This window comes from Leopardus geoffroyi, chromosome C2 (genome assembly GCF_018350155.1).
Source record: "Leopardus geoffroyi isolate Oge1 chromosome C2, O.geoffroyi_Oge1_pat1.0, whole genome shotgun sequence".
Taxonomy (NCBI): domain Eukaryota; kingdom Metazoa; phylum Chordata; class Mammalia; order Carnivora; family Felidae; genus Leopardus; species Leopardus geoffroyi.
Genome location: NC_059333.1, coordinates 142278208 through 142302694, shown reverse-complemented (window position 1 = coordinate 142302694; position 24487 = coordinate 142278208). Strand labels below are relative to the sequence as shown.

The window sequence follows — 24487 nt, the reverse complement described above, 5'->3', positions numbered from 1 at the left end:
CTCTGTTTGAAAGAGTATTTTTCTTCACTTTCAAACGGTACGGAATTTCACTGGATATAGAAATAGGGGTTTATGATATTTTTCTTTCAATGTCATTCTGTTGTCTTCTTGTTTTGCATGGTTTCTGATAAGTCGGCTGTAGTTCTTATCCTTCTTCCTCTGTTGGCAAGGTGTTTATTTTTCCCTCTGGCTGACTTGAAGATTTTCTCTCTCTCTCTCTCTCTCTCTCTCTCTTTTAATATGCTTAGGTGTTTATATGGGGGTTTCATTTTGTTTTTTTGATAACTATTTTTTTTCATTCTGTTTTCTGAACGTCTTGGATCTGTTGTTGGGTGTCTGTCACTAATTTTGAAAAGATTTTGGCTATTATTTCTTCAAATATTTCTTCGCTATTCTTCTGGTATTCCAGTTACACATATATTATACAGTTTGGTATTGTTCTAATCTCCCGCACGTTGTGCTCTACTGCAGCAAGTGTCCACCAGCATTCTCATTTAGTATTCTCCAGGCTCCCTCCTCCATAAAATAAACTTTTTTTACCCTTAAATGAGATAGGGGTGGGCTGAGGAAGGGCTGGGTAGAATTATTTTATTCCTGCTATAGTAATATTTTAATACTCTCCAGCAGTATCCTTCCCCCCCTGCAAATTAAGGTGGTTCCCCCCCTCCCCCCACTTTTCTTTTCTGTGGATAGGAGGGGGGTAAAGGAGACAGTTCTGGGTGAAATTCCCAGTGGTTGCTGTTCTCTTCCCCCAACCAGCAGCACCATGGTGGGGAACTTTCTCTAGATTTTCTCTCACCTTCCCTGTGAGAACCTGCTGGGGTTTCTGGAGGAAAAGCCTGTAAGTGTAGGAACCCCTTATGATGACATCCTTCAAGTGCATCACACACCCATACTGTCCACATTTGTCCTGCAACAGTTGGTCAAATTCGTCAATTTGTTTACGGTTCCTTTTCACTTCTATGACATTAGGTAGCTTCTGCCTCACTTAAGCAAATTGGTTAGTATTCTGTGTCTCTCTATAGATACCTGTTTCTCTTCAGACTCAGGATGGCCAGCTGTCCTATGAATTCAATTTTTTGACAGTTCTTGAAAAATCAGTGTGTTGTCTGATTTTCTTGTAAGGGCAGAAATTTCTTTTCTTGTTTTTTAAAGAATTTTTTTTTTCAGTTTATTTTTGTTTTGAGAGCGAGAGAAAGCGTGAGCAAGCAGGGGCGGGGCAGGGAGAGAGAGAATCCCAGGCAGGCTTGGTGCTGTCAGTGCAGAGCCTGATGCGCGGGGCTCCATCTCAGAAACCTTGAGATGGGATGTTAGCTCCTGACCTGACCCGAGATCAAGAGTCAGATGCTTAACCGACTGAGCCCTCAGGCGCTCCTCTTTATTTATTTATTTATTTTTTTAAGCCTTCTCTATGTCTGACTCAACTGGAAGTCTACTTTGTCATTTTAAAACTTAAACTTTTGAAAGATTTTATAATAATTCACCTGTCCAGCTGTTCCTTCATAACCTCTCCTTATCAAGTACATATGGAAATGGATTCCTTTTTAAAAAGGGTAGGGATCAAGGAATAGAATGGGGGAAGTCATGAAGGTTTGGATCTGAAGAGTAAGAGCTGTTGTGATTGAGGGGAAATAAAAGTATAAGAGTACCTGATGGCATTCACCTAGTTGAACTGCCAATTTTAAGATTGTTTATTTTTGTTTTCAAATGAATATAGGTAAATGGGTTTCGCAGTTATGTAGATCTTTACGTGAAAGACAAATTGGACGAAACTGGAGTGGCCCTGAAAGTTATTCATGAACTTGCAAATGAAAGATGGGATGTTTGTCTCACACTGAGTGAAAAGGGATTCCAGCAAATCAGCTTTGTAAATAGTATTGCGACAACAAAAGTAAGTATGCTAGTGCTGTGTTGCCACGTCAGTGGTAGAACAGTGCTTCATTAAAAACAACAAAATAAACAACAATAACAATATCAAAAAACCACAAATCTGCTTTTGTGAAATTAGAATTGGCTTATGAAAACGAAAGCTTATTTTCTATGAAAATAGCTGTCTTATAATTTATTTAAACACCCACTGAGCATTAAGTTTATATGTTGAGTATTTATGGTTGAATATATTTCATGAATTTAGAATGTTAACACATTCCTTATTCTGTGTTCCTAGTTTAGAATGTAAAAGAATAATAGAGGAATCTGTTTTGGGATCAGATTGTGGAACGTGTTATATGCCATTCTAAGGAGTTTGAACTGTCTTACGTAGGCTTTTGGATTTCAAAAGCAAATGAAATTGTTCTCATCTAACAGCATTTGTCCATCGATCATAATAAAGTCTCAGGCAATACAAACATGTATCCTAGAATAATCTAAAGCAATGGTTTGATCATTTGTCACTCTTGTTCAAGTTTTAACTTTTTTTTGTTAATATTCAGTGTTTATAATCTAGCATCACTTTCTCAAGTCAATACATTTTGCATCAGTTATGGTGACATTTTGTCCTACGTAATAGATACCTAATATACAGTGGCATAAAGATGTAGAAGATTTATTTTTCCTCATTCTTAGTTTTGTACTGTGACTCCACAGTATCATCAGGGACCATGCTCTTCCTGACTTTCTTTTCTGCCATCCTTAGCATGTGGCTTTCCTTCTCATGCCTTTAAGATGCCTCAGTTCCAAGTTCTAGGGAGAGAGAAAGGGGCTGGGCAAATGCATATACCAACTAAATCTCTCCCTTTTTATGAGGAATACAGTTAGTTTTCCTGGAAATCCCATCTGGTAGACCTCACGAACATCTCTGGCTAGAACTGTGGGTCAAGTGGCTGCCACTAGCTGCAAGGGAGTCTAGATTGGTTAATATTAAAAAAAAATTTTTTTTAATGTTTATTCATTTTTGAGAGAGAGAGAGAGAGAGAGAGAGACAGAAAGTGTGAGCGGGGGGAGGGGTAGAGAGAGAGGGAGACAGAATTTGAAGCAGGTGCCAGGCTCTGAGCTGTCAGCACAGAGCCCGATGCGGGGCTCAAACCCATGAGCCGTGAGATCATAACTTGAGTTGAAATCGGACACTTAACCGACTGAGCCACCCAGGTGCCCCTAGATTGGTTAATATTTTCAATTGGACATGTTGCCAGGTAAAAGCAAATTTAGGTCTTTCAATAAAGGGGAGAATAGGCATTGGATAGACAGCTGGCAATGGCTGTCACAGTCCCTAAATTTTAAATCTTGTGAGTGCTGTTACCACTGTCATGCCAGTATTCATTCTCACTTCCATGTTTTTTAATTCGATTGATTTTACTTTGTGTATAGTTGTATGCAGTTGATTAATTGGCCCTATAACCAAAAATACCTTATTTTTTAAATCCCCACTCTGTAATTCTGAGATTTATCCTATGCCTCTGCATAATTGGGTTTGTAATACTAATTCCACAAAGTTGTAAAGATTAAGTGCTGATTTGAGAACATAATGAATATGTAAGTATTTTGTTACCCTAACTATAGATGATTTTGGATTCTGTTTTTTTGTTCCTTTTTAGGGTGGACGTCATGTGGATTACGTAGTAGATCAAGTTGTTGGTAAACTGATTGAAGTAGTTAAGAAAAAGAACAAAGCTGGGGTATCAGTAAAACCATTTCAAGTAAGTAATGCTTTGTATAGTCTGTTGAATTGTTAAATAATACCAGTTCTGATGTTGACCTTTTTTGGGTATGTTTCCAACAGGTAAAAAACCATATATGGGTTTTTATTAATTGCCTTATTGAAAATCCAACTTTTGATTCTCAGACGAAAGAAAACATGACTCTGCAGCCCAAAAGTTTTGGGTCCAAATGCCAACTGTCAGAAAAATTTTTTAAAGCAGTGAGTAAAATTTGTATTATTTTTTCAGTGTGTTTTTATTGAAAGTTGATTTAGTTTTCTTGATTTATTTATTCTACTTGTGATTAGTTTCTCTCTTACACTAACTGTGGGCATAGGCACTTATACTGCAAACTAATGGCTTAATTCTGAAAACTAAGGATAGACTTTGTTTTGTAAAACATTGGATTGTTTTGCCAAGAATATAATAAGGGAATCCTGTAACTAATTGTGTTTTAGCTTTTTATTGGTCATTATCCAGCCCGATTTTCCTCTGACAAATGTTGATAGGTCCTTATAGGACTTCTGCTTTCATCTTTTCTACTCCTTTCAATTTCATCTACTGATTTTTACCTTTGTATAGTTTTTTAAAAAAATTGTGGTAACCTATGCATAATATAAAATTTACCATATTCTACATATTTTATAATTTGATTTTACTTTGTACATATTTAGACTGCTTAACTTTCTGAAACTAGGTGAGAGTACAAATAAATAATGTTAGACTTTTAACTGATCCTTGTAGCTGTTAATAATTTCTCAAAATCTGTTGTATATCGGCAAGATTTATTTCACTTCCTTTGTTTGGCAGTACCATCAGTAAATATATATTAAAGAAGCATGTGTGAAGTACCTTTAAATATATTTGCACTAGGAATATAAAGATGAATAAATCACAGCCCCTCCTCTTTTGAAGTTTATAGTTTGGTGGGGGAGTGCCATGTAATTGCCATAGAAATAACGTATCACATTCTGGTATGGGAAATTCAAAGGTAGGCTCTCACAAACAAAAACAAAAATTGTTTTTCAGGTTCTAGCGTAAAGTCTATAGAAATAGTATTTTTGGATCTAATAATGAATTCTGAATACAAAGGACCCTGCATTAATGCTTCTGCAAATTTCTGCCCTTGTGACATTCATGATGAAGTGATTTGATTTTAGATTTTAGATTTTTTCATTTTGAGAGGATTAAGTTTAGATTTGGCAACATAGTCCATATCTCAGACATTCCAGAAATCTATTTCATACACCTGAAACAAACTTTTTAGGATAATGAAAAATAAATACCTCCAACTTGGAGATTCTTTACTTTTTTCTTTTTGTGTTAACATCTCGTCACACGTTGACTCCCTGTGTGGTGACACACAATATATAATGTTGGAGTCATGTTGCCAAACTTGTTTAAAGCATAAGGACTATTCATGAGTTCTTGAATTCATCTAATGTTTCCTATGTATTAATAGTTTTTGTCATAGTGAATTCAAGATTTGTATTTTTGAAGGATATGAGAAATGTCAGTGTATAGAATTTCCCAGCTACTAAATTTATGGTGGATCAGGTTTTACTTGTTAATTTAACAAAATTAACTTGTATCAAAAGCTGTGTGTGTTTCTCATGGAGTTTATTATAATGGAGTTTTTTTCATATTTAGGAAAGTTCTTTATTCATGTTTTTGTTTCTGTACAATAGGCTATTGTGTATAGCTGCCTGAGTTAGCCTTACTGAGAGTAAAATTTGCTAGTATGTATCATTATTATCATTAGGCCATATAACTGCACAGATTCCAAGTATTACATTAATTTTAGCTAAGTGTATGAACTTCTGGCTTGTTCTTTGTTTTTAGGCCTCTAACTGTGGCATTGTAGAAAGTATTCTGAACTGGGTGAAATTTAAGGCTCAGACTCAGCTGAACAAGAAGTGTTCATCAGTAAAGTATAGTAAAATCAAAGGTATTCCCAAGCTGGATGATGCTAATGATGCTGGTAAGGTTCATATTTTTTTTCAAGATTTTGATTTAAATTTTTATTTATCCAATTATAGAAAGTATTCATTTTCCACATGTAGTTAGACTATATGATTTTATGTTCAGAATATAATTTTACTTCATTAAAATTGTCACATGCATCACATCAATTTCCTCAAGATAGGAATTCAATAATAAAATATTCTTAATATTTTAACTATACTATTAGTATTTAAAGTCTACTATTATATCATGTTACTCTTACAGTCTTACTGTCATCACTGTGATTATGAATTTTTCTGGCTTCGTTTTTCTCACTGGTAAAATTGAGGAATTTGGAGTATATGTCGTTTTTAATACCTCTCAGGTGGCAAACATTCCCTGGAGTGTACATTGATACTAACAGAGGGAGACTCTGCCAAGTCGCTGGCTGTGTCTGGATTAGGTGTGATCGGGCGAGACAGATACGGAGTCTTTCCACTTAGGGGAAAAATTCTTAACGTCCGAGAAGCTTCCCATAAACAGGTATCTCTCTCTTTCTTGCATATATCTCCACATATATATGATATCTTAATACTTTATTAAAATTGCTGAATTTTTAAATGTAAATTCAGACTCACTTTTTATGTATTTCAACACTTTTTAAAAAAAAAGATTTTGTAATCTCTACAAACTTAGAACCCTAAGATCAACAGTCACATGCTCTAGTGACTGGGCCAGTTAGGCGGCCTTCAACACTTTTAACATACTCTGAATTCTTTTTCTTTTTGCACAGATCATGGAAAATGCAGAAATAAACAATATTATCAAAATAGTTGGTCTACAATACAAGAAAAGTTACGATGATGCAGAATCTCTGAAAACTTTACGCTATGGGAAGATTATGATTATGACTGATCAGGTTGGTTTAAAGGTTGCCACATATTTAAAATGTACATCTTTTTGAGTGCCCTTTTGATATTTGTTTCATGAGACTTACTTCAAGAAAGTAAAAGTGAAAACGATTGTACGTCAAAGGGGGGAGAAAACATTTAATGGTACTGCTTGTGTGAAACACATTTTACATTTCTGATTTATTTGGAAAGTGGTGTTTTTGGTTATTTTAAAAATGTTTTTAAATGCACTAAGTATGAGAAGAGTAGAACACATTGTAGTAGTATTATGGGGTTGAAGCCTACCTAAAAGTTGAGTGGAAATGGTGAGATTTATAAGCAAGAAAGATTAATCAATACAGTAATTTTTTCAAGATTTTATTTAAATTCTAGTTAACATATATTGTAGTGTTGGTTTCAGGAGTAGAATTTAGTGATTCATCACTCACATATGATATGCAGTGCTCATCCTAGCGGGTGCCCTCCTTAATGCCCATCGCCCATTTAGCCCATCCCCCGTCCAACTTCCCTCCAGCAAGCCTCAGTCTGTTCTCTACAGTTGAGAGTTTCTTATGGTTTGCCTCCCTCTATTTTTTATTTCCCTTCCACTATGTTTGTCTGTTTTGTTTCTTATATTCCGCATATGAGTGAAATCATACGGTATTTGTCTTTCTCTGACTGACTTATTTTGCTTAGGATAATACACTCTAGCTCCATCCACGTTGCTGCAAATGGCAAGATTTCATTCTTTTGGATGGCTGAGTAATATTCCGTTGTGTGTGTGTGTGTATGTGTGTGTGTGTGTGTGTGTGTATACACATACACACACCACATCTTCTTTATCCATTCATCAGTGGATGGACATTTGGCCTCTTTCCATAACTTGGCTATTGTTGATAATGCTGTTTTAAACTTCAGGATGCATATTCCCCTTCATATCACTATTTTTATATCCTTTGGATAAATACCTAGTAGTGCAATTGCTGGGTCATTGGCTAGTTCTATTTTTAACGAACCTCCATACTGTTTTCCAGAGCGGCTGTACCAGTGTGCATTCCCACCAACAGTGTAAGAGGGTTCCCCTTTCTCTGCATCCTCACCAACATCTGTTGTTTACCGTGCTGTTAATTTTAGCTGTTATCACAGGTGTGAGGTGGTATCTCATTGTGGTTTTGATTTGTATTTCCCTGATGAACAGTGATGTTGAGCCTCTTTTCATGTGTCTGTTTCTATGTCATTTATTTCTGTTCAAAGCTTTATTATTTCCCTTCTGCTGGCTTTAGGCTTCACTTGCTTTTCCTTTTCTAGCTCTTTTAGGTATGAGGTTAGTTTGTGTATTTGAGACTTTTTTTGCTTCTCGAGTTAGGCCTGTATTGCTACATATTCTATATTGCTATATACTTCCTTCTTAGGACCGGTTTTGCTGCATTCTAAACACTGTCGTGTTTTCATCTTCTTTTGTTTCCATGTGTTCTTTTATTTCTTCTTTAAAGTCCTGGTTAATCCATTCATATTTGAATAGGATGTTCTTTAACGCCCGTGTGGTCTTTCCAATTTTTTCTTGTGGTTGACTTCAAGTTTCATAGAGTTGTGGTCTGAAAATAATCATGGTATGATCTCAATCTTTTTGTACTGGTCGAGACCTGATTTGTTACCTAGTGTGTGATCTCTTCTGGAGAATGTTACGTGTGCACTGGAAAAGAACGTGTATTCTGCTTTAGGATGACATGTTCTGAATATATCTGTTACGTCCATCCAGTCTAGTGTGTCATTCAAAGCCGTTGTTGCCTTGTTGATTTTCTTTGTCCTTTGCTGTAAGTAGGGGTTTAGCATCCTCTAGTATTATTGTATTGTTATCCATGAGTTTCTTTATGTATGTTGTTAATTGATTTATATATTGGGGTGCTCCAAGTTGGGGGTATAAATATTTACAGTTGTTAGATCTTCCTGTTGGATAGATCCCTTTATTATTATATAGTGCTCTTTTTCATCTCTTGTTAGTCTTTGGTTTAAAATCTAGTTTGTCTGATATAAGTATGGCTACTCCAGTTTTCTTTTGACGTCCATTAGCATGATAGATGGTTCTCCATCCCCATACTTTGAGTCTGGAAGTGTCTTGGTTCCAAAATGAGTCTCTTATAGGCAGCATGTAGATGGGGTCTTATTTTTTATCCATTCTGACACCCTTGTTTCTTTTGATTGGAGCATTTAGTCTATTTACATTCAGGGTGGTTATTGATCAGTATGAAGTTAGTGCTATTGTATTACCTATAAAGTTGTTGTTTCTGGAGATTTTCCCTGTTCCTTTGTAGTTTTTGTTTCTTTTCGTCTTTCTTTCCCACTCAGAGTCCCCTTTAATATTTCTTGCAGGGTTGGTTTAGTGGTCGCAAACTCTAATTTTTGCTTAGGAGACTCTTTATCTCTCCTTCTATTCTGAATAACAGCCTTGCTGGATAAAGTATTCTTGGCTGAGTATTTTTCCCATTCAGCATGTTGAATATCTCATGCTACTCCCTTCTGGCCTGCCAAGTTTCTGGTGGAGACATCTGCTAACCTTATTTGTCTTCCCTTGTAGGTTAGGGATTTCTTTTCCCTTGCTGGTTTCAGGATTCTTTCTTTATCTCTTCTGTATTTTGCAAATTTTACCATCATATGTTTTGGTATTGGCCTGCTTTTTTGATTTTCATGGGAGTTCTCTGTGCCTCCTGGATTTGGATGTCTGTTTCTTTCCCCAGATTAGGGAACTTTTCACCTATAATTTGCTCAAATAAACCTTCTGCTCCATTTCCCTTCTCTTCTTCTGGAACTGCTGTGATGTGAATGTTATTACTCTTTATGGAGTTGCTGAGTTCCCTAAGTTTACATTCATAATCCAGTATTTTTCTTTCCCTCTTCTTTTTCAGATTCATTATTTTCCATGATTTTATTTTTTGTATCACCTATTCATTTCTGTGCTACTTCCATCCTTGTGATTATATCCAGTCAGTTTTGCATCTTGGCTATAGCATTTTTAATTTCAGATCGACTAGTTTTTAGGTCTTTTATCTTTGTGATAAGGGACTCCTTGGTGTCTTCTATGCTTTTCTCAAGCCCAGCTGGTATCCTTACAATTGTTTTAAATTCTGCTTCAGGCATCTTACTTATATTTGTTTTGATTATTCCCTGGCCCCGATCCCTTCTTTCTTTCGGGATGAATTCCTTTGTCTTGGCATTTTGTTTAGGTCTCTGTCTTCTGTGTGTTAGGAAAACCTGTTATGATTCCTGGCCCTGAGAGTAATGGCTGTTTTAAGAAGAACTCATATATTGTCCAGGGCCTGGTGCTTCAGGAAGTGTTTCTGATGTATGTTGTATGCACTTGGCTGTTGTGTTTTGGCTGTTCTTTCCCTTAGGTCAGTCGGCTGCAGAGTTTCTCCTTGCCTGCAGTGGGAACTGTTTGGACCTTGTCCCATGTGTGGCGAATTTTAACTAAGTGTGTTTTGGTCTATTTGTTAAAACAAGCTAGATCCTATTTCCCTTAGAGCTGAAGCATTGCAGCACTCTATGGTCAGTAGACTTGGTGTGTGCAGTGTGGGTGGTGATGGTGGTGTGCTGGTCTCCTAGGGGAGGGGCCCACTGTGCTGCTTCTCTGACTCTCAGGCACACTGCCCTAGTGAAAAAGTACCTGCAGAGCACAGACGGGCGGAGCTTGGTGTAGACATCTCAAGCCTCCATTGTGGGCACTGTGCTGCTCACTGAATTTCATCAGTGCTGATGGGTGGGGACAAAAGGACCTCTCTGTTAGCACCAGCATCCAGGTTAGCTGCCTTCAGCAGGTTACTCTGCTCCTGTGCTAATGAACAGGGCAGCTCAGTGGCACCTGCCGACTCTTGTCCTCTGAGAGGCAGTGCCTCCTCTCCCAAATGCACTCCAAGAAGAGGAACTGTCTCTCCCAGTGCAATCCGGAGGATCCACAGACTTCGCTGTTCGCTCCCGACTTCTCCACAGCAGTACCGCTGTGTCTGCCAGGCTCTACCCTGGAGAAAGCACAGATTTCTAGAAATTCAGACTTTGGGCTCTGTTGCTTGTAAAAACTTGTGATTATCAGCCTCTCTCATTTTCTCAGTCAGTGGTTTTGGGGAAGTGCTTTTTCTTGTGCAGCCCCATGTGCTGTGTGCTCACGAGCTCTCGCTCGCTTGAGCTCTCTCTCTCCTGTGCATGCATGCTCTTTCTCTTTCTCTCACCCTACCCCGCTCCTCTCTCCATGATCAGGGCTTCCTCCCCTCTGCAGCACCCTCGATTCTTTTCTCCCCCAAATCACGTCTCTGCACCTCCTACCTTCCATGATGTGGACTCTTTTCTCCCTTTAGTTGTGCAGTTTGTTTTCTCAGTCCTCAGATTGATTTCTTGGGTGTTTAGAATGATTTGATATTTATCTGTGTTCGAGGGAGAGATAAGCATAGGATGCCCCTACTACTCTGCCATCTTAACCACTTAGGATATTGGTTAGTATTTGTATATGATGATATAATTTGGGATGTGCAAAAAGTAGGACTCGAATAGTAAAATGGCAATAATTAGGAATGAACCAGAAAATTGAAAAGGAAGAATTTCATATGCATCCAACTGCATGTCTCAGGTACTGTAATTAAAAACATTTGTAGAGAAAATCTTCCACTGAAAAAGCTACTGTATAGTTTTAAGCAAAAATTTGGCTGTTTTTATATCAAGAGAATACTTATGAATACCTATACTCCGTGGATTACTACACTTTATGTATTTCCATCCTTAAATCATTATTTTAGTGAAATCTATGTAAGATACAGGAGTGCTGATGCATAGAGGCACTTGTACCCCAATGTTTATAGCGGCACTTTCAACAATGGCCAAATTATGGGAAGAGCCTAAATGTCCATCAATTGATGAATGGATAAAGAAGTTGTGGTTTATATATACAATGGAATACTACTTGGCAATGAGAAAGAATGAAATATGGCCTTTTGTAGCAACATGGATGGAACTGGAGAGTGTTATGCTAAGTGAAATAAATCGTACAGAGAAAGACAGATACCATATATTTTCACTCTTATGTGGATCTTCAGAAACTTCACAGAAGACCATGGGGGAGGGCAAGGGGAAAAAAAAGTTACAGAGAGTGAAGGAGGCAAACCATAAGAGACTCTTAAAAAACTGAGAATAAACTGAGGGTTGATGGGGGGGTGGGAGGGAGGGGAAAGTGGGTGATGGGCACTGAAAAAAAAATAAAACACTTAAGAATAATTACCCCCCCCCACATCTATATAAAACATGTAACGGTAGTATATTTTGTAATGACAAGAAGATTTAGTGTATAACTAGCCATATTCATTATTTGAATTTTAAGAAAATATTTACTGTGATGATCTAAAGGATAATTTTTACTGTTTATAAAATGCAGTTCCAAAATTTGAATGGAATTTTACCTGTGTTGCATTCATACCTTTGAAAATTTGATTATATAAGTAATTTTATTTCATAAAATTATCATAGCACTCTGTACTAACATTTATTTAGGATCAAGATGGTTCTCACATAAAAGGCCTGCTTATTAATTTCATCCATCACAATTGGCCATCACTTTTGAAGCATGGTTTTCTTGAAGAGTTCATTACTCCTATTGTAAAGGTACTATTTACATTAATATATTTTTATACTGTTGTCTTAAAGAATAGCAGAAAACTAATTATTTTATTTTATTAATTTAAGGCTAGCAAAAATAAGCAGGAACTTTCCTTCTATAGTATTCCTGAATTTGACGAGTGGAAAAAACATATAGAAAACCAGAAAGCCTGGAAAATAAAGTACTACAAAGGTTTGTATTTTAAAATACTTATTTGTGATGTTACTACTGACATAAATATGTTTTGAGATCATTATAAAATAATTTGAAGATTTGTTTTAGACTACAAAAATAGCTGTTGCTGATTTTAAAAGAATTATTTTGGAAAATTTTGTAGAAGTAGAGAGGGTGGTATGATGGGCTTCCCATGCACTTTAACAGTCACCATCTCATTGCTAATCCTGTTTATCAAAACTCTTCTCACCTTCCCATTAATTTGAAATAACTTCCAGACGTTCTATTATTTCCATAATACTTTATTTAAAAAATTTTTTTGAAGTTTATTTAGAGAGAGAGCAGAGGAGGGGCAGAGAGAGTGAGGGAGGGAGAGAGAGAAAATCCCAGGCACGCTCCATGCTGTCACAGCGGATCCCGATGTGGGGCTTGAACTCACAAACCGTGAGATCATGACCTGAGCCGAAACCAAGAGTCAGACGCTTAACCGACTGAGCCACCCAGGCGCCCCTCCATAATACTTTAGTATGTGTCTCTAAAAGAATGTTTTAAAAATGTCCCTAATTTCATTATCATACCTTTCTTTAATAAACTTACATATTCAGTTGGTGTTAAAATTCTCCTAATTATTAAAAGAATTATTTTTGAGTAAGGATCCAATCAAGGTCCACAGGTTGCATTTGGTTTGATAAATCTGTTAACTCTTAATTTATTGCTTCTCTTTTCATTTTTTTTTCCTTGCAGTTCATTTGTTCAAAAGGTCAGATTGTTTGTCCTGTATAATTTTCTGCATTCTGAATTTTGATGATTGTCACTGTAATTTCATTAAATATATAGTATGTTCCTTTGTCCCTTATTTTCTGTTTAAAAAATTGGTAGTTAAATCAGAGGCTTTATATAGATTTGGATTAGATTTATGTGGCAAAAACATTTAATAGGTGACTTTGTATATTTATGTCAAGAGGCCTGTAATATCTGAGTTTTCTTTGTTAAGATTGACCCATTGCTACAGGTGTTGCCAGCTTGATCTATCAGCTTTTAACCTAATAGGTTTAAACAACTGTTAATGTTCACAATTCATGTAAATTTTTTTAGCTTTATTGAAGAATAATTGACAAATAAAATTATACATATTTAAAATGTACAACATGATGACTTGATATATATATTGGAAAATGATTACCACAGTCAATGTATCTATTACCTCACATAGTTAATTTTTTCTGTTTATAGAGGGAACATTTAAGATCTATTCTCTCAGTAATTTTCAAGTATACAATATAGTATTATTAAGTATAGGCACCATGCTATACATTAAATCCCCAGAATTTATTCACCTTATAACAAAAAGTTTGTATTCTTTGATAGAACTTTCCCCATATGCCCCTCTCCCCAGCCCCTGGCAAATACCATTTTGTTCTCTTTCTGTGAGTTCAACTTTTTTAGATTCTACATATGAATGAGATCATATAGTATTTGTTGTTCTCTGTCTGGATTATTTTCAACTTTATTTTTTAAATTGTGCAGGTTTGGGTACCAGTACAGCTAAAGAAGCAAAGGAATATTTTGCTGATATGGAAAGGCACCGCATCTTGTTTAGATATGCTGGCCCTGAAGATGATGCTGCCATTACTTTGGTAATCAAGTTAATTAAAAATTTTTTTTCCTAATATCCATCTTTCTACCTGCCATACCTTTCTTTCTAGTCTTGGTTTTCTGTGATAAGTCTCTTTTGAACTCGAATGCCCAAACTAGTTAATCTTAGTGTTTCTTCAGCCCAGTCTCACACACAAATTAAGCTGTGCTTTCAGAATTCTTTAGTTGAAAGACTTCTGTTCAAGTATATCTTGGACAGAAGCATATTTAAAAAAAACCCCTTAATTTCTGAGCAATTAATAATTAGTTATTTGCCATTATAAATTTTAATGGTATAATGAAATTCATTTGATCTTTAATATTTTAAATTGTTACCTGGAATCTTTCAGGCATTCAGTAAGAAGAAGATTGATGACAGAAAAGAATGGTTAACAAATTTTATGGAAGATCGGAGACAGCGTAGGTTACATGGCTTACCAGAGGTTAGTCATAAAGAGTGGTGGTCTGGGGGAAGAAAGAGACTGAAAGTCATGCAGGACTAATGACTGTGTTGCTGTGTAATTTTTTTCTTAGCAATTTTTGTATGGTACAGCAACAAAGCATTTGACTTACAATGATTTCATCAACAAAGAATTGATTCTCTTCTCAAACTCAGACAATGAAAGATCTATACCATCTCTTGTTGATGGTAAGTAGCTTTTGTTTGAAAATCTTTCGCACTTTTGTATGTAGTTATTGAGTATATTCTTAATATCATGTATTCTAAGCCATTCTTATAATGAATTTTAAAATTCGGAATTTGTTTTTGAGATCTTTTGGTAGGACTGAAATCTTTTATAGTCCTTGATTCTTTAGAATCTTTTAAACTCTTTTTAAAAAGTTTTTTAGGAAAATTAGGGCAAAGTTTTGAAAGTTTTAACTTAAGTTGATTGCAGACTTTTTTTTCTTTTTTTTAAATTTTTTAATGTTTATTTATTTTTGAGACAGGGAGAGACAGCATGAACGGGGGAGGGTCAGAGATAGAGGGAGACACAGAATCTGAAACAGGCTCCAGGCTGTGAGCTGTCAGCCCAGAGCCTGACGCGGGGCTCGAACTCACGGACTGTGAGATCATGACCTGAGCCGAAATCGGACGTCTAACTGACTGAGCCACCCAGGCGCCCCAGATTGGAGACTTTTAAAAATAAAAAGTAAAATCAGATTTTGATAAATTCTAAAATATTTAACTGAGACTAATTTTAAAAAAATGGAGCCTGTTTCAGATTCTGTGTCTCCTTCTCTCTGACCCTCCCCCATTCATGCTCTGTCTCTCTCTGTCTCAAAAATGAATAAACGTTAAAAAAAAAAATGCTTCTTTATTTATTTTGAGAGAGAGGAGGGGAGAATCCCAAGCAGGCTCTGTGCTGTCAGCGTAGAGCCTGATGCGGGGCTCAATGTCACGACCATGAGATCATGACCTGAGCTGAAGTCAGGAGTTAGACACTTAACCTACTGAGCCACCCAGGCACCCCCTGAGACTAAATTTTAAAAACACCTTTATACCTCAGTACCCAAAAACTTAGGCCAAAAAATCTTTAGAAACTGGCACCCAGTAGTTAGAGCAGATTTTTGTCTTCTATCTAGAAACATTTAATTTTCATTTTATAACTTTTAGCAAGTTGATCTTTGTGTTCCTTGGGTTTTCAGCTAATAGCAGATGGTTTTACCCATCCATGTAATTCAGTTTTAAGTTACATCCCTTCTGTGAAGTCTTCTCTAACAACTGCAGTCTAAATTGGTTTCAGATGCCTAAACTTTTATTCCATTATTGTGTGCCTGTTATTTTACTTGTGTCAATTTTGCCTCCTCAGATTATAAAATTCTCAAGGAAAGTGGCCATATTTTGTCATCCTCTTGTTTCTACCTGCTCTGGGTCCACAATGATAATGATAGCTAGCCTATACTGAAAAGCTTTTTTACTATGCTCACTGATCTAGAGCAAGAAGAATGATAAGGAAGCAGAATACTTTGCTTGCATTATCTCATGTAATCCTTATGATCACTCTGTTAGGAAGGTAATTATTTCTGTTACACTGATGAGGACACTGAGGCTTACTGGTTTAGTAATTTGCAAAAAGTCAAATGGTAAACGGACAAGTTGAGAAGAGTATACAGATTAGTGGGATTCTAAAGCCTGCATTCTTAACTGCCATAACACATCTCTTTATAAGGGTTTCTGATTTGGGATACTCTAATAATATACTTTTCAAGATCATTGATGGTTTGTTGCTACTTTAGTTACAACTGACATTTGGGTGTATGGATGTTTGGCAACTCCTGTGAAAGGAATTTGGTACCACTGAGCAGTTCTTTAAGACCACCAGCAGGTGGGCTTTTACATGGTACTTCACTTTTGGAATAGACTGAGACGGTGTAAAATCATGTTACTATGTACTTATTTTGTTAGGAAATCTCAGGTAACAATTTTAGTTATTTTTCAAAAGGAAACTGTTACCTTTGCTTTTTTCTCTTGAATATATGGAGCATTGTTGTCATTAAAAGAAACATTGCAACTATATCTCAAGTAATATTTTTAAAAGAGGCATTGTTCTTTTTAAAAATAGGCTTTAAACCAGGCCAACGTAAAGTTTTATTTACCTGTTTCAAGAGGAATGATAAACGTGAAGTAAAAGTTGCCCAGTTGGCTGGATCTGTTGCTGAGATGTCTGCTTATCATCATGGAGAGGTAAGCATTAAGATTGGAATCAACTGAGAACTATACTTACTGGCATGAAGAATGATAATTAAGCATAATAAAGTATTTTTTCTTTTATAAATTCTTTGGAAATGTGTAAGAGAATCAAGAATTTGGACTTTAATAACAATTAGGGAATATGTATGCAAAGTTTAGGATATTAACATCATATTCTGTTTCTGTGTTGTAGCAAGCATTGATGATGACTATTGTGAATTTGGCTCAGAACTTTGTGGGAAGTAACAACATTAACTTGCTTCAGCCAATTGGTCAGTTTGGAACTCGGCTTCATGGTGGCAAAGATGCTGCAAGCCCTCGTTATATTTTCACAATGTTAAGGTAACAGTTTGCTTTTGCTGATACAGTGGTGTATCAGTGTACAGTAAAGTTCTATTTGAAGTTTCTGTTGGAACTAACTAAATGTTTAACAGAATTGTAATATGGAAATGATTGGGTACTGTAGTGGGGGTGAATGTTCCAAATTATTTGATTGCAAACAGAATGAAGTTTTTTTGATCTCATTGTTTGGGAGTTATTGGTGAAACCAGTCCTAATTAATGTAAGGATGTTTTCTGATCCAACTTTACTTTATGGGCTGAGGAGGGGTTTTGGGGTTTAGTCAGAGTATGAGGAAATCCATAAAACATTATTTACTAATACTAAGAAATTAAGTAGGCTAGTAAGTAAGCACATAAGTAAAATGGGGCTATTTTATTCTGGCTTTCTGCCTGAAAAATCTATTTGGTAATAAGTTTAGTAAATTGGTTAAGTACATGTAATCAAATACTTTAAAAAATGCATTCCTCTTTTTGAAATATAGTCTTTAATTATGTATAAGTTTTATTTCCTAAAACCAAGCCATTTTTCCATATTTTTCCCCCTTTCGTTAGCTCTTTATCAAGACTGCTTTTTCCTGCTGTGGATGACAACCTGCTTAAATTCCTTTATGATGATAATCAACGTGTAGAGCCTGAGTGGTATATTCCTATAATTCCCATGGTTTTAATAAATGGTGCTGAGGGCATTGGCACTGGATGGGCTTGTAAACTACCCAACTATGATGCTAGGGAAATTGTGAACAACGTCAGACGAATGCTAGATGGCTTGGATCCTCATCCTATGGTAATTGTTTAGAACTTCCTGCTTATATTGTTTATTTAACAAATGATAATGTGTAAACTACAAAGTCCAGTCATTTTAGAAAAGTATTGGAACCATTTTCATTTTGGAACATATTGTAGACAATAAAGACCTTATTAGTGTGTAACTTGATATGTGCTTATGGTAAAAAGTATAAGCTTTGGAAAAAGCCTGGAGAATAAGGATTATGGGGAGAAACTTTATTGAAAATTAAAAATAACTCATTTCAGGCTTTTAAATATCTGAATTATGTAGAGAATAATAGTTTCATGACAAAATTATATGCAACTTTGTTTTTGTTCTCAAACTAATAAGTCCTATCAGAGTTGTAAGGACACTTAACACATTGTATATATTTTAATGTATCCTCATAATTTTTATTTTTGTCCTTATATCATCCACTGTGCTTATTTTGCCCCAAACTCTCTCCAAGAAAAACTTCTTAAAAAGGTGTCTTCCCTTTTTTGACTTGATTTAAAATCATTTGGAAGTTTCCCTTTATAAAGATAAACTTAAATAAAAGTGTTTTGTTTTGTTTTTTTTTACATTTATTTAATGTTTGTTTATTTTTGAAGGAGAGAGAAAGAGAGAGAGCATGAGCCCATAAAGAGCAGAGAGAGGGAGACACAGAATCCAAAGCAGGCTCCAGGTTTTGAGCTGTCCGCACAGAGCCCAACGCAAGGCTCGAACTCACTAACTGTGAGATCATGACCTGAGTCAAAGTCAGATGCTTAAACTGACTGAGACACCCAGGGACCCCTAAAATTGTATTTCTAATATAAAAATTAAAAAATTATAGTGGTCATTGTAGAAAATGTAAATAAGCAGAGGAAAAAAGCACTTCATAAAAACTAGCATATGGAAACAAAATATTTTTGGGGCGCCTGGGTGGCGCAGTCAGTTAAGCTTCCGACTTCAGCCAGGTCACGATCTCGTGGTCCGGGAGTTCGAGCCCCGCGTCAGGCTCTGGGCTGATGGCTCAGAGCCTGGAGCCTGTTTCCGATTCTGTGTCTCCCTCTCTCTCTGCCCCTCCCCCGTTCATGCTCTGTCTCTCTCTGTCCCAAAAATAAATAAACGTTGGAAAAAAAAAAAAAAAATTTGGAAACAAAATATTTTTATGTATTTCTCTCCAAGTTTTATTTCATTCTTTTAAAATCAAACAAAACATTAGGCTAAAAGTATGATTTAAAATCTTTTCCCCTTAAATACTTTAAAGTACTCTAAAATATTTCTAATAGAAGCAAAAAATGTTTTATGATTATTGTGTCTTAATTTTTTCAGATGCACTTTAGGATATTAAGTCAGTCTATTTGGTCAATATTTGCTTTTCATGTGCGCGCATGCACGTTCTCTCTCTCTATACGTGTATATAGATATATGTATATATTGTAAGAGTATTCAAAATGTTTAAACAGAGTGTGGAAGAAGAGTAGTGGCCTGGAAGGCACATCATTGGAGAAAAGGTAGAAAGTCAGATTGGGTGCGGGTTGTGGAAGGCTTTCAATATAACATCCAAAAAGTTTGATTTGAAAGGATTATTAATCTAGGGGAGAAGGAGGGATAGAGGCAATAGGCTGAAAAAAAATTTTCTAAGAAGACTAGGAAAGATGAAGCTAAGGTTTTGAGATTTGGAGATGTTGAGATTATATTAACAGAAGTTGTGAATTCAGGTTTGAGTGATTATTTGGAGACAGACTATTGAGGGTGAGGAATTTAGTTTAAGTCATGTTAATCTGTCAGTAGCAGTAGACCGTAGACTAAGGGGCATTCAAGTGTGGTATAGGCATTTAAGAGAGAAGTCAAGTCAGTGCCTTGAGTTATTTTTATTTTTCTCTGCAGCTTCCAAACTACAAAAACTTTAAAGGAACGATCCAAGAGCTTGGTCAAAACCAATATGCAGTCAGTGGTGAAATATTTGTGGTGGATAGAAACACAGTAGAGATTACAGAGCTTCCAGTTAGAACTTGGACACAGGTCAGTATACGTGTGTGAGCTGCCTGTCAGGAGGGCAGTGTGTTATGTAATGCTCTCTGGTAAGAATATGATTCCGTCGTTGTTGGTCCTCAGTTTGTACAGTGTTTAAAATTTCCTGTATACGTTTTTGACCCCTCCAAATTGAATTTGGGCTTTGAATTTGAAGTAGTAATTTAAAAGTTTAATTTCCTTAAAAGGTAAAATGACTTAAGCTAGCTTTGAACCCTTACAAATATGGTCAATAAATCCGTGTCAGTATCAGCTGTTAAGATCTAAAAGTATATGCGTTGTCATCTCTTGTCAGCTGTGGTTGATGTCATCCTCTTCATACTCTTAGCCCTTTCCTTGCGCTTTGGTGTATGAGCAGATCAGAACCGTTACTGTGTATCTTCTTTCACCACTGAGACCCCCATATATTGTCCTTTATAGATGTTGGGCAGGAGATGATAGAGACGGCATTTTTCTTTTTTTCCCACCAGAATTGGGAATATTTTAAGAATTGCATGACTTACAGTATGAGAATGCAAGTGTGTGTCAGGAAAAGAATTACTTACTTTTATATCTTTTGTAGGTATACAAAGAACAGGTTTTGGAACCTATGCTAAATGGAACAGATAAAACACCAGCATTAATTTCTGATTATAAAGAATATCATACTGATACAACTGTGAAATTTGTGGTGAAAATGACTGAAGAGAAGCTAGCACAAGCAGAAGCTGCTGGATTGCATAAAGTTTTTAAACTTCAAACTACTCTTACTTGTAATTCCATGGTAATTGATTAGATTTACTATTAATTTAATGTTTCTTCCATGCCATGAGTTGGATTTTGCGATTGGCTTCATGATGGTTGTGGCTATAATAAGTCTGAATGGTTTTCCCCCTATATATTTGCTGAAGAATCTAGAGGTACATTCCTTTTCCTCTCCTATTACCCACTGCTCTTAATCCCAACTCTGCATTTGTGCATCTGGGCTTGAACACAGAGGATATGTACACTGACCAGAAGTTATGAGAATGACTGGTGCAGGATTTTCACGTTCCTTATTCCTGTCTCTGTTAGCATTTTAATTGTGGAGTACTTCTCTCCCCACAGCTCTGATCTGCTTTTCTAAACTTGTATATTTGTGTTTATATGTAATTGGAGAGAAAGGTAGAAAGTGAACATGTATGAGTAACCCTCATTCCATTCCAAATTAGCTTTTAGACATAAAATAGAGTAAGAGAAAAAGTCCAATAGCACAGTGGCTGAGACAAACTGCCATAATCTGCTAAGAAAGGCAGATGGAAAAAGGAGAATAAGAATAGAGAAGAAGTAAAATTTTCCTCCAAACTGAAGAAGTTTGAATGGATTAGAGCATGATTATAAAAAACAAAAAAGAGACAAATATACCTCTATTAGGTATATGGGGGAGAGAGAACTTGAACATTTGTGAACTCAACATTTGTAAACAAACTTTTAACATTTATTTTTAGTTTGAAAAAAATTTCTTAGATGGTTTTATAGCCATTTTGAGTAGGAACCTTTATTTATTTATTTATTTATTTATTTATTTATTTATTTATTTTTCCAACGTTTATTTATTTTTGGGACAGAGAGAGACAGAGCATGAATGGGGGAGGGGCAGAGAGAGAGGGAGACACAGAATCGGAAACAGGCTCCAGGCTCTGAGCCATCAGCCCAGAGCCTGACGCGGGGCTCGAACTCCCGGACCGCGAGATCGTGACCTGGCTGAAGTCGGACGCTTAACCGACTGCGCCACCCAGGCGCCCTGGAACCTTTTTTTAAAGGACCTATTTATCTTTCAGAATTATTTTAAATATTGTTATAGTTTTGAGAATTGAATGTTTCTTGGAGTCACCAAAGGAATATTTATTTAATAATTTTGGTTCTGTGTAATAAGCATTTAGCGGTGGTGTCTGTTCATTTAAGTATGTTGTAGTTATTTTAAATACCGTAGATGTCCTACAAGTTAAAAATACCAGTACGGATTTATGTCATCTTCAAAAACTGTGTTTTCCTTAGGTACTCTTTGATCATATGGGATGTCTCAAGAAATATGAAACTGTGCAAGACATTTTGAAAGAATTCTTTGATTTACGATTAAGTTATTACGGTTTACGTAAAGAGTGGCTTGTAGGAATGTTGGGAGCAGAATCTACAAAGCTTAACAATCAAGCCCGTTTCATTTTAGAGAAGATACAGGGAAAAATTACCATAGGTAAGATGCAACCTTTAAAAATTTAAACATTAGTTAAAATGGAAAAAAAACTTTATTAATAGAAGACATTTTTATCAGTAGAATATAAACAAATACAAATTGAATCTCTTTTCTTGATCCTAACTTTATTTTTCCCTCACATAGAGAATAGGTCAAAGAAAGATTTGATTCAAATGTTAGTCCAGAGAGGTTATGAATCTGACCCAGTGAAAGCCTGGAAAGAAGCACAAGAAAAGGTAATCATTTGCAGAACAAGACATTCAGAGAAGCTTTTAAAAGCAAATTCCAAAACAAACAACCCAACCCCTAAATTTTAAATTTAATGCTGCTGTAAAGGTGCCGAGTTCTCTGTTTGGAGACTGAAGTCTTCTGTTCATCCGCAGAACAGATACAGTGCAGGACTTTGCAGTGCACACCCACCACAGAGCCCTTTGCCAGTGTGACCCAACCAGGGCCTGGAGAAATGACTCCAGGTGTGAGAAGGTAGCTCAGTCTCCTTGGCCTTTTTTCTGAGCCTGCCATTAAAGGGTGTTACTCGTGGTGGTGGTCTTTGTGAGGTGCATGTGTACAACCCGGGAACTATACTGGTAGCACATAAATGATTTCACACTGGTCTGACGATTGCCATAGTATGGTATCCAGTCACCATTCACTTGGTATGGTTTTGGTTTATGCTGGGAAGACTAGAGACAAAATCTTCAGTAGTAGAGGGTTTATTGAGCACCAAGTATGTGCTCTGTCCTATGCTTAGATCTTTGACTAGAAGTTTAAACCCTGGAACTTCAGATGAAATCTGATCTTTTATTTATTAAATTGTCCATTTCAGATCATAAAGTACTAGTATTCAGTGAATGGAACATTGAAACTTTGAGATTCTTCTCAAGAATTAGTCTCTTTCTGTTGTGTATAATTAAAAGAAAAATTTAAAAAGGCAATACAACATTGTGATTGAGAACACAAATGTACAAAAGGAAGAACGTTATGGAAATGACTGATTTCTTAATTAGAATGTTGTGTATACGTGATAACAGTTATGATTATATGACATAACTTAAAGTGAAACTTGACACTTCCCTACATTTATGAATTCTCAACCCACAATGTTTTTCAGATTTTTTATCAACTACATTGAAGTGTTGCTTTTGTTTTTATTATTTAAGCTTTTTAAAAGTTTGAACAGTCTATAGAATGCCAGATATTAGAGCGAGTAAATTTAGAATAAATTATATGCTTAGCAATTACATATTAAGATAATAGGCTTATTTATCGTTCGGGGAAGATGGGGGAGGACAAGATGGGGAGTGTTCAGAATTAAGATGATCCAAGCACTTTGCTCTTTTCAGTGTGTTTTACTGCATTTTTAAACCCCAAATTATGGTTTATACACTGCTTGCCCTTCTGTATCATTGTTGGTTTAAATTATATCTTAAAAAAAATTAACTAGTAAGCTAGTAAATTTAATGCTTAGTTTTAAAAGATAAAGATGTTTAGGGTTTGAGAGTGCCCTTCCAGTGGAAGTAGACTTCATGGGTAAAACCTAGTGGTTGGTTTCAATAATTTCATTGTCACCATCAAAATTTTTTCAGCATCTTGGCCATGTGTTCACTTTGGGGGTGAAGGTAACAAAAGGAGCTGCTCTTACAAGAGTGTCCTATTGTGTAGAGTTGGAGAAGAGAGAATTACAAAACAGATAATTATGAGATTAAAGTTTTTATTCTTGATTTCTGAAAGTATCCTTAGTTATCTTCATGCTAACAGTGGTAGATACACATATATCCATAGAATGTTACCAATATTCTGGGTGTCATCAAAACCTAGAGCAAATAGACTTCTAGAGTGTGGATCTAAACAGGATTTTATGACAGCCTGATAATATTTTAATAGTAGTGTAACAACCTAAATATTCCATAGAAACACACTGTTTCATGAAGAATTTTTGAAAACAGTAGAATTTACGAATTTGTCGTAAGTACTATTTGTCTGGGTACTTTTTGATCATTTATCGGCTCAGCAACAGCATTTCTTATTTGGCTAATGTTGCTTAATTGAATTCATAGTTTTGTTTATGTAGTGAAGCATGTTGCTTTGCAATTTTTAATCTTTATCCCTTCTAAAGTACACTAAACTTTACTTTGTGTATATATACATCATTTTACTGAAAATTTTAAACTAAATTGAAAGCGATTTTTTTCTTTTTTTGGTTACCAAAAGCGAATGTTTTATTTCTTGGGATGTCATGGTTAACTCAGTCATTTTTAATTATCTGAGTGCCTTAAAAAATTTAAATGCAATTTTATTTAATGGCTGTTGTTATTTTAAAAATCTTAAAGGTGATGTCACCTGTAATAACTTCTATTAAATTCATTGGATTTTGAAATTTAATATTAGCATAAGAGGATTTTTTATTGCAACCGTTTCTATGAAAAAAGACCTTGCAAATAAAAATTTAGAATAGCCCTCACAATTCATACTCTAACTCACCAGCTATTAAATTCTTAATTGAACTTTCTGTTCATTCTGACATGAGTATTGTTGCTTTAGATA

The 24487-nt window shown here is 35.7% G+C and overlaps 1 protein-coding gene across 2 annotated transcripts in view; it reads left to right on the top strand.

Annotated features, from left to right (window-relative positions):
* TOP2B (DNA topoisomerase II beta) overlaps nucleotides 1-24487 on the top strand; it is a 65229-nt gene that overhangs the window by 24515 nt on the left and 16227 nt on the right. For both annotated transcript variants that reach the window (XM_045436326.1, XM_045436325.1), the window contains exons 8-25: nucleotides 1718-1891; nucleotides 3534-3635; nucleotides 3719-3856; nucleotides 5478-5616; nucleotides 5965-6122; nucleotides 6373-6498; nucleotides 11999-12109; nucleotides 12191-12296; nucleotides 13806-13915; nucleotides 14264-14356; nucleotides 14448-14562; nucleotides 16478-16599; nucleotides 16799-16947; nucleotides 17499-17730; nucleotides 19588-19722; nucleotides 20294-20494; nucleotides 21748-21943; nucleotides 22088-22179. In XM_045436326.1, the coding sequence (XP_045292282.1) occupies nucleotides 1718-1891; nucleotides 3534-3635; nucleotides 3719-3856; nucleotides 5478-5616; nucleotides 5965-6122; nucleotides 6373-6498; nucleotides 11999-12109; nucleotides 12191-12296; nucleotides 13806-13915; nucleotides 14264-14356; nucleotides 14448-14562; nucleotides 16478-16599; nucleotides 16799-16947; nucleotides 17499-17730; nucleotides 19588-19722; nucleotides 20294-20494; nucleotides 21748-21943; nucleotides 22088-22179 (2499 nt within the window). The remainder of the gene's footprint in view (nucleotides 1-1717; nucleotides 1892-3533; nucleotides 3636-3718; nucleotides 3857-5477; nucleotides 5617-5964; nucleotides 6123-6372; nucleotides 6499-11998; nucleotides 12110-12190; nucleotides 12297-13805; nucleotides 13916-14263; nucleotides 14357-14447; nucleotides 14563-16477; nucleotides 16600-16798; nucleotides 16948-17498; nucleotides 17731-19587; nucleotides 19723-20293; nucleotides 20495-21747; nucleotides 21944-22087; nucleotides 22180-24487) is intronic.